The sequence below is a fragment of the Netta rufina genome, assembly GCF_964035555.1.
Source record: "Netta rufina genome assembly, chromosome: 28".
In the NCBI taxonomy this organism is placed as follows: Eukaryota; Metazoa; Chordata; class Aves; order Anseriformes; family Anatidae; genus Netta; species Netta rufina.
The window spans coordinates 2545796-2560339 of NC_140152.1; the positions used below are offsets into that span (position 1 = coordinate 2545796).

At 48.4% G+C, this 14544-nt stretch overlaps 1 protein-coding gene across 1 annotated transcript in view; it reads left to right on the forward strand.

Annotated features, from left to right (window-relative positions):
* The window catches only part of LOC311219390 (fibrillin-2-like), a gene marked incomplete at both ends in the record, with an annotated part of 114671 nt that overhangs the window by 67914 nt on the left and 32213 nt on the right, over positions 1–14544 (forward strand). The window contains 10 exons of the mRNA XM_084302510.1: positions 4477–4629; positions 6218–6415; positions 7061–7204; positions 7807–7926; positions 8394–8519; positions 8957–9079; positions 9776–10051; positions 10442–10495; positions 12848–12973; positions 13265–13390. Coding sequence (XP_084158636.1) covers positions 4477–4629; positions 6218–6415; positions 7061–7204; positions 7807–7926; positions 8394–8519; positions 8957–9079; positions 9776–10051; positions 10442–10495; positions 12848–12973; positions 13265–13390 — 1446 coding nt within the window. The remainder of the gene's footprint in view (positions 1–4476; positions 4630–6217; positions 6416–7060; positions 7205–7806; positions 7927–8393; positions 8520–8956; positions 9080–9775; positions 10052–10441; positions 10496–12847; positions 12974–13264; positions 13391–14544) is intronic.

Below are 14544 nucleotides of genomic sequence, written 5' to 3' on the forward strand. Positions count from 1 at the left end.
TGTTGCAGTTCCCTGCTGAGTTAATCACCCTCAGGTCCTTTTATAGTCAGAGCCAAATGCCTTTTTCAAACCATTAGTTTGTTTGGTTTTGGCCGCTTGAGATTCTCAGTTTCAGTAAAAGGCAAGACACAAAGTGGAAGAAATGTTTACCCTCTAAAGTTCTTCTCTGGGATGCAGTACCAGTATTTCCTATTCCTCCTTCTCTGCCTGCTTCCACCCCACCTCCAAAGAACAGATCAGGTTTTCATCAGGATGAAACTTGCAAAATAAGGGAAATAGTAATTTAAAACATTATAATAACTTCTTATACTTGTCTTCATATTTGTGCACTGGTAAAGGCAAGCTGTTAATATTTTTCCCCTTGTTTTCATTTTCCTTTGCCCCTTTGCAACTTTTGCCCTGATCTTTTTCATAGTTTCCCAATCCTTGGGGAATTTACAAACAACAAAAAAAGGAATTGATGGGGAAAAAAAAAAAGAAGAAGAATAAATGTTCTATGATGAAATGAATGTGGTAAATGTGGAGAAAAAGAAATGAAATTTTAAAAAATCAAGAAAAGGGTTTATTCCCTTAAACCAGAAACAACTAGGAATAAGTTTTCAAATTTATTTGCATTCTCTAAGTCTCTCACTTTTCCTCACATAACTTCCGTAAACTACTAATGACTAAATCAAACAAACGTATGTATGTATGCTATGAGAATCCATTGCTGTATGCAATTCCTTTGCACAGACTTTTATCTCTTCTACTGGCTGCTTAAAAACTTGAACCAGCCAACAAGTTCCTAGATGTCTGAACACCCTTGTCACCTTGTGCCCATCACAGAGAGGATGTCCACGCTGACATGAATGGAGACTTGCCATGAAGAATTATCACCCGTTACCCAGAGAGTGCAGCTCCTGGTGTACTGCTTGTCCCAGGCATCATGACACTCCTATGCCTTTGAGATGCTGGTCCAGCCATATGGGTGCAGACTCTGCCAGACAGCAGGCAGTTCCATCTTGGAGTTGCTTCTGTCCCCAAATGATATGCAAAACAAATTCAATTTCCTGCTGCATCACTCCTGGTGGGACCTTACAAAGCATCCACAGCCTTCCTGAATCAGAGACCACTGACAGACCTATGGGTCTATCCACCACCTCTGTGCACTGTGTAATCTCACGTGCACCTTATTTCTCACCTGCAGCATTATCTGATTTACCAAGGTTACTGTGCAAATCTGTTCCCATAAAAGCTGCAGAGGAAGACTGAACAAAAACACGATGGCTTTCGCTGGTACCTCCAGCATGTGGGTGGTCCTGCAAGAGGTCATAGAGGGACTGCAGGGACCCACTGTTCTTTCCATCCACCCTTGCCTCTGCCCAAGGCAGCTCCAGATGGGTTTTCAATTGGTTCTGACCTTCATTTCTGAAAGAGATTATTACAAACTGCAGCAAAGACAGCTGAATTTAATAAATGTTCATCCAGATGAGTAAAGGCCGGACCATTCCCTCCATTACACAAACTGCTGTGACCTCCCTGCCTTGTCAAACCTGTCAACACGTGTCTGTCTGTAGGAGAAGTTGCATTCTCTGAATTACTTCTTGCTCGTTAACTGTCTGGCTGTCACCATGTACACTGCCTTTATGGCAGCAAGCATCCCATAGAAGAACAGAAGGGCTGGGTGAAATCTGTTATTTCTAATGCCCAGAGGGTTTATTCCAAACTACCACCCTCCAATTTAGAAGTTCATCTAAGCTCTGTCCTAAGTGGCTTTTAGCTAAATTCACACCAATGGTTTGAGGTAAAGGGGCTCACTCAACTTTTCCAAGTGTCCCCGCTATGCTGCCTTGGCTTGTTCAGTGAGTGGCTGCTTTCTGGAATAAGAGTGGGCTGCATGCTGATGTTAAATAACACTCCCAACCTATCAAGGTGCTGTGAAAACATGACCCTCTTCTACACACCAGCAGCTGCCACCAAAACCTACAAAGATAAAGGCATTGATTTTGGGCATCTTCATTTGCCAGAGATCAAGGACATGGGATGACCGAAACATCCATATAGCTAGTACTTTGCTTTACTAGGATTAGGAGTTATTCCTGTGCTGCATTCAATCCCCTTGCTCAAAGCTCCTTTCTCCTGGTCTGTCTGCCCTACTGCAAGTCTCTTTCGTGGATAACGTTTCTGTTTAGAGGAACAGTTTGTGTTGAACTCGGTGCTGGCGAATGGCTGAAAGAATGTTACTAAAAGAGCTGCTGGTATAGTCACCCTGGCTTTAAACGGGGTTGCTGTCCTCTGCAAGTCCCCGAGATGTGATTAAAGAAGAGATGTAACTACAGCCCACAGATCAAACAGTTCCATGCAATTAATTTTAGTTATATTTCAGGAAAGTGTCAGCCTGCTGGCTAATTCAGTCTAAAAGCACAGACGACAAATCAGACTAGACTTTCCCCCTCGTTAATTTACTTGAGAAACAAGGACAGGAGATGAATGAGTGGAAGATTCCAGGTTTTCCTAAAGGGCTTGGTGCCAGACAAGGCTTGCTAGACATATGAAAGACCCTCAGTCTCCTGGGCCTTGTCCAGAAGCCACACACACTAAACACCACTGCCAGGCTTGGTGTCTGTGGCTTTGGCTGTGCTTGCAGGCTTTGACCATCATCCAGGGCTTGTTCTTACTGCTCCATCCAGGCTGTGGGAACTAACCCATGACCTGAAACAGGCATCCTCTGGGAACGGGAGGCCATCAGACGAGAGGCGTGTGAGATTGGGAACAGTCCATTTGGTTACAGAGAGATGCTGGAACCTAGCAGGGAGTGTTTCCTCGTGGGAAGCAAGGATTTTAGGGCACGTACCTTTATAACCATTCTGGAAAGAAAAGGTACAGCCTTGCCTGAGATGTGCAGGCCCACACTGGACTGTGGTGGCTGTGGGAGGGTCATTGCTTAGTACAACAAGTACAACACTGGGGATCACTGGCTGTTGCTGGAAGTGTTGAACCTTGATCCCCAGCCTTGCCAAAGTGGTGGCTAACCACCTTGGGCTGCCACCTTGGGCTGCCAGTTCTGTCCTGCTACAAGTGAAAACCAAACAAAGAAAAAGCAGCTCTAACCTTCATCAGTTTAGCAGTCAACAGTGAACTTTCCCTACAGCCTTGTATGCTGCTACACCCACAAAGTCCCCAAGGAGAACAAGGTCTAGTGAGGTGCAGTACCTCCCACTTTGCACATTGCTGAAATTTGTCCTTTTTTTAGAGGTTGCAGTCACTAAGCTGCACAGCCAGGCTCCCTTTTCCCAGTACTCCCTCTGTCTGGATTAGTTTGTCTCCAACTCTGTGCTGTTGTCAACAGATGAGGGTGTTGCTCAGCTTTCTGTGTACCTCAGCCATGATAATGAATTTCCAAAATATATTTCCAAATACATTTCCTTCAATTTTCACCAAGCCTTCTTGGTTCCTAGATTTCGTTAGTAGGTCTGAATTACCTTTGAGGCAGTATATTTGGACATGAAATGGTAAGGAGGGACTTTGTCCCACTCCATGCTTGGAGGTGATGGAGAGGCTCCAAATGGTCCCTCAAACACTTTTTTTTTGGAGCACTTCATTCTTAAAACACAGTCAAAAAATTCAAGTATATTAAAATCAAATATCAGATCTGCCAGACTTCTGCAGAGGCTAAACAGCTTTGTCCACAAAGGAAGGGTTGTGCAGTTATATTGACACTAATGGACAGTCCTTGGTCACAAGTGTAACCTAAATAAGCAAGATGGACACCAATGTCAGGAGGAACCTGAAGAATGGAGATCTCAGCCCCAGGATGCAGTTTTCTGAATAATGGATTTACTCCAGAACAGTTTATCTGCCCCTGCTGAGAGGATGAGTCACGCTGCCCAGTGGTGGTACGATTAATGTCTGCAGTGATGTCTCTTGAGGACCAGCTATCCTCAGCCTTTTCTCTCTCCCAGCTGGTAACTCAGGGTGTATGTTGGGTGAGGGAACCCAGACCCGGCTATCATCAGTGCAGAAACTCTACTGAGGGGAAGGAGACACCTGTAAATTACCTAATTTATTTGAAATGGGAAGGTAAGGAAACATGAGATGAAGTGGGGGATCTCATCTGTTTTCTGCTCTGTGATTTCAACCAGAATCAGATTGTCCTTCTTGTGGAGTTCAGGGCGACAAGCAATGGAGAGAATCCAATGGAGAGGTGTTGCCAACCTACTGCCTGTTTCTGTTTTTGGTCAGGCTGCTTATAGGAATCTAAATGGGAATGTGGGATCTAATACTAGAGGGTGAAGCTTGTCTCCTACAGCCTTGTTGTGCACCAGGTGAAGGTGCTGGAGAACATCACGATCTGGGAGGATGAGGCAGAATAGAAGATCAGATTAGGATAATAGACAGCAAGAAGAAACACCAATGGGAACAGGCCCGTGGGACCTGACCAAGAGTGCGATGATGACCCCCTCTGAATGTGTCTCCTTCTTCTCTCCCTCTCTGCAGACCAGCGGATTGGGACATGTTTCTCTGCTCTGATCGGGGGCCGCTGTGCTGGGGACCTCCCTGGCCAGTACACCAAGATGCAGTGTTGCTGTGACTCGGGGCGTTGCTGGGCCATTGGTCAGACTCCAGAAATGTGCCCTGTCCGGGGATCTGGTAAGTGCAATGCAAAGGCTCTGCACCTTCTGCTGGTCCAACCTGTGGCTCTTTTGCCCTGCCTTAGTTATACCCCAGGGTTGCACAGACATGGTAAACCATCAACATAACACCCAGAGGAATCACAGAATCACACAGAATCACAGAATTTTCTAGGTTGGAAGAGACCTCAAGGTCATCGAGTCCAACCTCTGACCTAACGCTAACAGTCCCCACTAAACCATTTCCCTAAGCTCTACATCTAAACGTCTTTTAAAGACCTCCAGGGATGGTGACTCCACCACTTCCCTGGGCAGCCTGTTCCAGTGCCTCACAACCCTTTCAGTGAAGAAGTTCTTCCTAACATCTAACCTAAAACTCTCCTGGCTCAACTTAAGCCCATTCCCCCTCGTCCTGTCACCAGGCACGTGGGAGAACAGGCCAACCCCCACCTCGCTACAGCCTCCCTTGAGGTACCCATAGAGAGCGATAAGGTCGCCCCTGAGCCTCCTCTTCTCCAGGCTGAACAAGCCCAGCTCCCTCAGCCGCTCCTCGTAGGACTTGTTCCCCAGGCCCCTCACCAGCTTCGTCGCCCTTCTCTGCACCCGCTCAAGCACCTCGATGTCCTTCTTGTAGCGAGGGGCCCAAAACTGAACACAGTACTCGAGGTGCGGCCTCACCAGAGCTGAGTACAGGGGGACGATCACCTCCCTAGCCCTGCTGGTCACACTGTTCCTGATACAAGCCAGGATGCCATTGGCCTTCTTGGCCACCTGAGCACACTGCTGGCTCATATTCAGCCGACTATCCACCATCACTCCCAGGTCCTTCTCTGCCTGGCAGCTCTCCAACCATTCCTCTCCCAGTCTGTAGCTCTGCTTGGGGTTATTGCGCCCCAGGTGCAGGACCCGGCACTTGGCCTTGTTGAACTTCATGCAGTTGACCTCAGCCCATCGGTGCAGCCTATCCAGATCCTCCTGCAGAGCTTTCCTACCCTCAAGCAGATCATGTTGCATGGGATGCTGGCAATTGGCAATGCATTGAATGTTGCATGGCATGCTGGCTTCTGTGCCTGGGGTTCATCCGAAGGCAAGCCAGATGCCTTCAGCCAAGGCAAGAATTTATCCCTTTCTTTGTACCCTGTCAGCAATTTTTGTCTCCCACCGTAATTGAATATTGGGGCTAAATACTGGTGAGACCACACATCAGGATGCCTTCAGAAGGCATACCACAGTAGCTATCTATATCTCCCTGCCTTTTTTCCTTCATCACCAGCAACCCCTCCTCTGAGAAGGATGGAGCTTTACAGCACCAGTCTGTCACCCTTCTGTGTCCTGTCCTTTCCTGCATGAAGGGAACCAGTGGTCCCACCTGCCCAATACACCCCAAGAGGCTATTGCCAAACACCCTGGCAAGCTGCCCCATCATCTGGTCTAGAGTGTACAGCATGAAAGCCCTCCTTCCCCATCTGCGCTGTTCCCAGCAGCATCCACCCTACCTGCCGTCTGCCTCTCCACCCCTCTGTCTCTGCTCTCTGCACTCTAGCGGAGGCAGCGGGGGGGTTTTAAGACGTTCTTGGAAAAGCACTAAGGCAGCTGGTTTGTTTCAGATGAGTACCGCAGGCTTTGCATTGAAGGACTCCCAGTCGTGCCAGGGTTCCCTGGGAGCTTTCCAGGAATTCCTGGATTTGGGCCCAATGGAGTTGGGCCGGGACTCAACGGACCTGGAGGCATCGGACCAAATGGGGCAAATGGACAAGGCGGGATCCCAGGTCTGCCTGGAATGGGCCCAGGAAGTTCAAGCATTGGTAATTAAAATTACTTCTTACTGTGCTGACCCAACTTGGCTGCCTGTCTCAGAACATACACTGCGTGTTTGCCTGTGTGCTGGCCCACTTCTCTGAGCTGTGCACACATGAGCAAACCACCAGTGCTCGTAGCCAGATACAAGATTTATTATGACATTGTGGAGGTGATGGGATGTGACACTAATGCTATGCAGAATGCTGAGCCCAGAAGCAGATCAAACAGCATCTCCTGGCAGAGCAAGGGAGCTGAAGCTGGCTCCAGTGCAGAATATCTTTCTAATTACCAAACAGGAATGAAGCTTTCACGTCACTGCTTCACTCTCTGCTTCCCCAAAACAGACTGTTTTTCCCACCACCTTGGACTCTCTTCTTATGTGCATCTCTGTATAGCTCCTGGCCGAGAGCTGAGGCCTGCAGAAGTGCACTGGATGACAATAAATATTGGTTCTCACCTTGCTTGCTGTGCAATCTTGTGGATGCCAGCCGGGTGAGGGCACACCTGGTAGCACAGCACTCTGCAGAGCGTTCTGAGGCAGCTCAGTTTGTGTCTGCAGCACCATGGTGGACTTACTGCTCCTCCTTCAAGGGGGCAGAAACGGGAAGGGAGCTGTAATATCTGTCTGATGTTGTCTCTGTGCTTTCCAGGAACTGCCACTTTAAATCAGACCATTGACATCTGCAAGCATTTCACTAACCTCTGCCTGAACGGACGCTGTATCCCCACCCCATCCAGCTACCGCTGTGAGTGCAACATGGGGTACAAGCAAGATGTGCGTGGAGAATGCATTGGTGAGTGGAATCTGCTTGACACACACACAGGTCGGCGCCCACCGTGCACCAGCCCCATGCAAGCTCCTGACATCACCTTAGGCTGCTGCCCCAACAACCCACATTCCAGACAGAGCTCCCTATGAGAGGCTGTAGTTGGGCTCGTGTCAGCTAGTGAAGCTGAAAGAAGACGGAAAGGATTTGTCTACCCAGCGATGGTGACAACTCTCCTTTGGTAGCCATAACATTGCCATTGGCTTAGCTGCTTGTCACTGCTTAGCAGATTCCCAAGACAATCTATATTCTCCCTCCTTTGCTCAGTGGGCAGAGCTTCCAAAAAGACATGAAAGAGGTCAAGCTTTCAGGTCTGCAGGCTTCAGATCCTTTTCTCCTCTAACTGTACTCTTCACGTGGTCATTATCACGTATTCAGGCCTGACTGGCTTTACCTTTCAACCAGCTCCAGCTTTCGGCTCCTCAATGCAGAATGTGACTGCTTTCATCCTTGCTGGCCATGCTGTCAATGGGTGCAGCAGCTCACAGAAGCCAGCATTTGTTGCCTTTCCTAGTAGCTGTGTGTGTGTTCCCTTGGTGTCTCATAGATTTAAGCTTTTCTTCTTGCAGATGTGGATGAGTGCTCCAGCAGCCCCTGTGTGCACGGTGATTGTGTGAACACACCTGGCTCCTATCACTGCAAGTGCCATGAAGGCTTCCAGAGCACCCCTACAAAGCAGGCTTGCATTGGTATGTCTTTTCTGTCCCTGCCTTTTGGGGGAGACACTGTGTGCTACACCAATTTCAGCAGGATTATCAAAGAGTTAAGAGTTAAGTGTCTCTGAGACACTTAGTAGTAAGCCTGTCCATGGCTTTTTGTATGAAATTTTTTGCTGCCTACTATGGGCTTGAACAGGCATAGGATTGTTTCAGATACAAGGGGAGCCCTAGGGCAGGAAATCAACCAGGACATCATCAAAGTCCTGAGATCCCAGAGCTCTAAAATCTCAAAACTAGTGCCGCTCCCAGAGCACACAGAGAGCTTTTCATGCATTTCCACCTCTTGCAGTTTGCACAGAGGAGAAGACTGTCATCCTGGAACAGAATACACTGTGAAAGACTGAGAGCACTTTTCTGGGTTTCTCATGGAGCAGATTAAGCTGGAAGTGCTCCTCATTCCACCTGCCACTGATTTCCTATATTTATTTCCCTGCCAGATATTGACGAGTGCATCATGAATGGAGTGATGTGCAGGAATGGACGCTGTGTTAATACTGATGGCAGCTTTCAGTGCATCTGCAATGCTGGCTTTGAAATCACCCCTGATGGCAAGAACTGCGTTGGTAAGCTATTTCCCGATACATCATCATCCATCACCTTGGGGAAGCTGGAGCTGAGCTGAGACTATATCCCACCTGTGGGGATACTTTAGTCTGTGCTGATCTGCCTTCATCCTGGATAGACACTGCTATGGCAGTGTATCTTGAGTGGGTATCTCTTGGGAGGAGAGGAGAGCAGAGCAGAGCAGAGGTATGGAAGCAGGATATTCTCTATTACCTTGAGAGCAGCTAAGGTACATGTCCTACTGCAAGCTGGACCAGCTGACTGAGATACAGGACAGTTCTTAACAGGAGTAGCAGAGGGAACTCTAGCTGAGGATTAGCATCTACTCTCATAAGAAGCATTTTGACTACAGGATTGGTGACATGAGTGTCTGAGCACAGAAGAGTCCTGCTGCAGCTCTCAGACTCTGCTCATTTTTTCTGCTTGTCCTCCTTAGATCATGATGAATGTGCCACGACCAATATGTGCCTCAATGGGATGTGTATCAATGAAGATGGCAGCTTCAAATGTATCTGCAAGCCAGGTTTTGTGCTGGCTCCCAATGGACGCTACTGTGTCGGTGAGTAGGTCTCTGAGCTTAGCCTCTGCCCTCTTCCCAGCCTGCCACCCATGTTTTGGGGGACTTGCAATGAGTCTGAGGCCAAGGGAAGCTAAGAAAAAGCAAAGCTGGTTCCAGGCATCCTCTGCTCTGCTGCCAGAAATTCTTCCCTAACAACAGAGTGGGCACAAGGGAAAATGTTGTTGCACCTCAACTATTTTGGTGCAAATTTGAGCTTAAATCCTCTTTCCACATGAGGTTAAGTAGGGCTGTGAAGCTCTGTATGGTTTGCACAGTGTTAGCTGGAAGCCATTATCTCCACGGCTTCCCCAGTCTCTACAGTATCTTCCACCAGGGTTTGTGTGTCACCTCCCAAAGTCAGGAAATTTAGGGTGTGAAGGCAGAGTGGAGAAAGGAAGAAGAGGAGAATGTAGCACTCCTCTAAGACACTGCTGTGACACAAGGTGAAATCACTGTGTCACTTCTCCATCAACATAGCAGAGTCCAGACCCTGCTGCTCTGAGAAGGGTTTCATTCTCAGGAGACTGAAGACCTCCAGATCCCTATTCCTTTCCCTGAATCATCATCAGAGCCTGGCAGAACATTATGCTAAAGCATCATAATAATGCTAATAAGCTAATGCAATAAGCTAAAGCCCCTTTTTGTGTTCTCCTGCCCATGGGTAGCTTAACAGCCAGTTTGTGCTTCCTCTTCCAGACATCGACGAGTGTGAGACACCAGGAATCTGTATGAATGGCTGGTGCATAAACACAGAGGGCTCCTTCCGATGTGAATGCCTTGGAGGCCTGGCTATTGGGGTGGATGGACGAGTCTGTGTGGACACCCACATGCGCAGCACCTGTTACGGAGGCATTAAAAAGGGCACGTGTGCGCGGCCCTTTCCAGGAGCAGTCACGAAGTCTGAGTGCTGCTGTGCTAACCCAGATCATGGCTTCGGAGAGCCCTGCCAACCCTGTCCTGCCAAAAACTCTGGTGAGCTCCTCTTCCCTCTGGGTTTGCAAAAGCCAAGAAGGTGCTCAGAGATGTTCTGGGTCTGTGACAGGTTCTTCACAAGATGGCCTAGACAGATTGGCAATGGTATGGAGAAGCCATGGGCAGGGGTAAGGAGTGTAACCTTGCAGTCAACAAAATCAGGTTGAATCAACAAGAGAATCTGATGCTGATCTCATTGCAGAGATTCTCACAGTTTTGGACTATTAGCTGGGAGTATCAGCTCTAAAATATACATTGCCTAAGTGTAAACAGACACTACTTGGAAGCCCACAAATGCCATTCTAACAAACAAACAATAAATCCCAGATTAATGCCACTGTACTTGAACTGTCCAGAAAAGATAATGGCTCTGTTGTGCTTTCTCCACAGCTGAATTCCAGGCACTCTGCAGCAGCGGCATTGGAATAACAGCTGATGGCAGAGGTACATGCATCCCAAATACTATATTCTAGATAGACGCATCTAAAGTCATTCTCAGCTCTTTCTTTCATCTGCCTTTAACTGAGTGTGCATACATCTGTGTGACTGTGGGAGCGTGTGCCATAAGGGACTCAGCGCTGTGGAGGAGCGTTAAAACATTATGCCTGTGATGTGAGAGCACTTTGTGAGTAAGCTCGGGGGAGACTGCATAGCCTGGGTGGTTGTGAGTGCAAGAACATATTGCTGCGTTAGTGAGTGTCTGTGGGTGGACATGGGCTTGGGCACAAGGGGATAGGGGTGTACTATGTCTTTTCTCCTTCCTACAAAACCTTGTATTAATATTAAGCAAACAACCATGCATATTGATTCAAGTAGTTTATTTCTGGCACCCTGCAGCAACTCCACTTCTGGGGATGTGAACACAGAGTTTAGTTTTATGCACAGCTTTGATAGGAGTGAAGAGTGTGACCAGTTGCATCCTCTTGCTTATTTCCCTCCTCTGTCCTCCAGCTCCTAGGTTGCAGGAGAAGATGGTTCACAGTCTTCCAAGGAGAGGGAGGTGATAAGTGCATGTTGTGCTGCATGAGACATGCTGCCAAGGGACTGCTTTGAATTAGACAGCTGTGCAAGACGTCAGGCAGGCAGCTACACTGCCAGCCCTGGGCAGTGCTTGGATTAGCAGGAAGAACACAAAGCAGCCAGCTAACTATGGTCTTTCAAAACTTTCCAAATGGGAATGAGCCAGAGGCAAAATGCTGGTGGCTTCTTGGGCTTCCTTCCAGGGTACCATTTCTTGGCCGAAATCAGTCTTGGGCTGATGATAAGATGCTTTCTAGCAAGATATTAATGTCAGGCATGCTTTGGTCAGCCCAGAACTGCCTGCAGCCAGGGCTATTTACACTCAGCACCTCTCCAGGGTTGCAGTTCCCTGGGGATGTAACTGAACTCCGACTGCATGGAGACAAAGGCCAGCAATGTCTGGAAAGCCCTAGCCTGGGCTGCTTGCCACCTGGCACTATGGCACTGCGAGGACACTGCTGTACAAATGAAAATGTGCCTTGTTCTGTGGGGAGGCTGTTTCTTGCCATGATAATATCTTTTTGCCTGGCCACAAGAGGTTTGCTCCAAAAAGGGCAGTGAAGTGATATCAGCACAAAGCAGGAGGAGTTGTCCACATGGCTGCCACCCCTCTGTGTTGCTCTCCTCTTGTTCTTGGTTCTGTGGACACGGAGCACTCTCCTCTTTAAGGACAGAACTCCCAGTATGGGTCGGTGATGGCAGGGACACCCACATCTCTGACTGCCAGACCTCCTGCAGGCCTGAGTTCACCCATCATGCACATGGATAGCAGTGCCCTGTGATACCCACTGCACATCCTTGCAGAATGGTCCCAAAATCTCTCAGGCTGGGATAGATTTGGCCAAGGCACTTTGCAAGTCTTTGAAGCTGAGGTTTTGACATCCTATGGGCTCCTTGTCCCATGGCCCTGCCCTCACCTGAACACTCCCCTCCTTCCCTGCCCTGCCATCACCACACAGGGCCTTAGGTCCTCACATCTCTCGTTCCAGGGTGCCAAGCTGTTCTCAAACAGTTCTTTATGTCAAATAATAGGAAAAGGAAATTCACTTTGGCCTGACCAGGACTTCTTCCAGCCTGGTGGCTGTATGGTCAGTGAGTCTGTGCAAGTCTGGGGACCATGGCTAGTCCAGGGGCCACAGGGATTCAGTGCCATTGGAAGGGCTTTGCTGTGACCATCTAGCCATGGGCATAACCCTTTTGCCAGTCCAACTGCCCACAGGATGCTCTCCATCATGTCTGGGTGCTCTTTCCCTGTTTTACCTCTAGCTATGGTCCCCTGAAGTAGGGCTATATGTGCACAGGTAGGTTGTCCATCACACTCTGTGTTTACACCAGTTGTCCCCAGCATCTTGCTCAGAGCACCTTCCGCCTTCTTGCCTATTGAAATAGGCAGGACAATTAAATGGTCTGACCTGAGTATGTGGGAGACAGGCACTGTCAGTAGACTCAAGAAGGTAACAGAAGGACCTGAGAGCCCTCCATGTGGTAATGAGTCTGCAGTCATCTCAACTTGTCCAGTTCTCTGCTCCTGAGCTCAGAGCCCCGTGCCATATCAGCTGTGTATCCCCAGCTCCAAAGCACTGGGAATAAAGTGGTGAGGCTCCCCAGAGCTTACTAGATTATACCAAGAGGGTAGGTGGGACAAGGAGAGAAATCTGCAGAGGGGTGCCCTAGCTGGCTACTGACATCAAGAAGCAATGAAGAATTAGAGTATGGAATATTTCTTTGTCTGTGGTTGGCCATGATCCATCTAATTTGACTTCCTTCTCTGTGCAGACATCAATGAATGTGCCCTTAACCCAGACATCTGCCCCAACGGCATGTGTGAGAACCTGCGTGGGAGCTACCGCTGCATCTGCAACCTGGGCTATGAGTCAGATCCCACGGGCAAGAACTGTGTGGGTGAGTTCAGGGCAGCCCAAGCCCAGTCTGTCATAACAAAGCAGTGTGGCATAGTCCAGTGGTAGTAGGGAGGGGGTGCACATGCAGCATATGATGTCTTTTTGCCTCAACTACCTTCTGGTTTTATCCGTAGACCTGAATGTGTTTGCTTACACGTCAGGCCTTGTACAGTATTGATCTGGGTAAAAAGGAGCATTTCTATGCCTCTCAGGCTGTTGGAGTGCTGTAGGGCTGGCAAACTGACAGAATGGACTCTGGTGTTGAAGCTCAGAAACCCTATCTTTTTCACAGATGTTGATGAATGTACTGTCAATCGTTTGCTGTGTGACAACGGACTGTGCCGCAACACACCTGGCAGCTACACCTGCACCTGCCCCAAGGGCTTTGTCTTCAGGACTGAGACAGACACCTGTGAAGGTAATGTGACTCTTAAGACAACAGAGAGCATCTTTGCAAGTTATAAAGTGAGCTATGTCTTGTCATCCTGCCTGAAATAAGCTCAGAGTTTAACGTGCCTTTGGTTCTCTTTTGCCCAGAGTGGTTTGAGCTGGAGCAGGGCCAGGTTTGGGGATTTTTTTTTTCCAGAGGGAATTTCATTCAAAATAGTGGACATACAAACCCCAAAACGTCTGAGCTTTTCAGTGACTGAAAACCAGAACAATTTCCTCCAGGCTCCCAAAATTGTAGCTAGAACCTGACCAAAATTACAAATTTGGGGTATTTGATTGAAAGCTTATAGTTTGTACTAGGAGAGATTTGTTTGCTGACCACAAAGCCCCAAAACACTGGCACTTTATGCATCTGTTTAGACAAAACCCTCGTTGTCTGTAAAGAATGTGATAAAAGGCAAATGCCATGAAGCCTCACATCTGGTGCAGACAAACACATAAAGGCCATGGTCAACATTGTGGCTTCTCCCTCTAAGCCAGCAGCATCCCTGAGTGAGTGAATCCATCATTCAGGATTAAAAGGAGGACAGGGACAGGGGACATTATAGCAGCAGTCTGCTACAGGCCACCTGATTAAGAAGACCAAGCAGATAAGGCCCTCTACGGGCAGATAGAAGCAGCCTCTCACTCACAAGCCCTAGTCCTCATAGGGGACTTGAACCACCCCGATACCCACTGGAGGGACAGCCCAGCAGGGAGTAGGCAGTCCAGGAGGTTCCTGGAATGCACTGATGATAACTTCCTTCTTCAAGTGACAGAGGAGCCACCAAGGAGAGGTACTATGCCAGATCTCATTCTCACCAACAAGTTGGGGCTGGTGGGGAATGTGGAACAAGGGGCAGCCTTGGCTGCAGTGCCCATGAAATGGTGCAGTTTTGCATATTGAGGGCAGCAAGGAGGGAGCACAGAAAGTTTAGTACCCTGGACTTTGGCCTCTTCAGGGATCTGTTTGGTAGGGTAATATGGGACAAAGCCCTGGAGGAAAGAAAGGCCCAAGAAAGCTGGTTGATATTCAAGGATCACCTCCTTCAAACTCGGGAGTGATGCATCCCAACAAAGAGGACGTTGGGCAAAAATGCCAGGCAGCCTGCATGGATGAACAAGGAGCTCCTGGCCAAATTC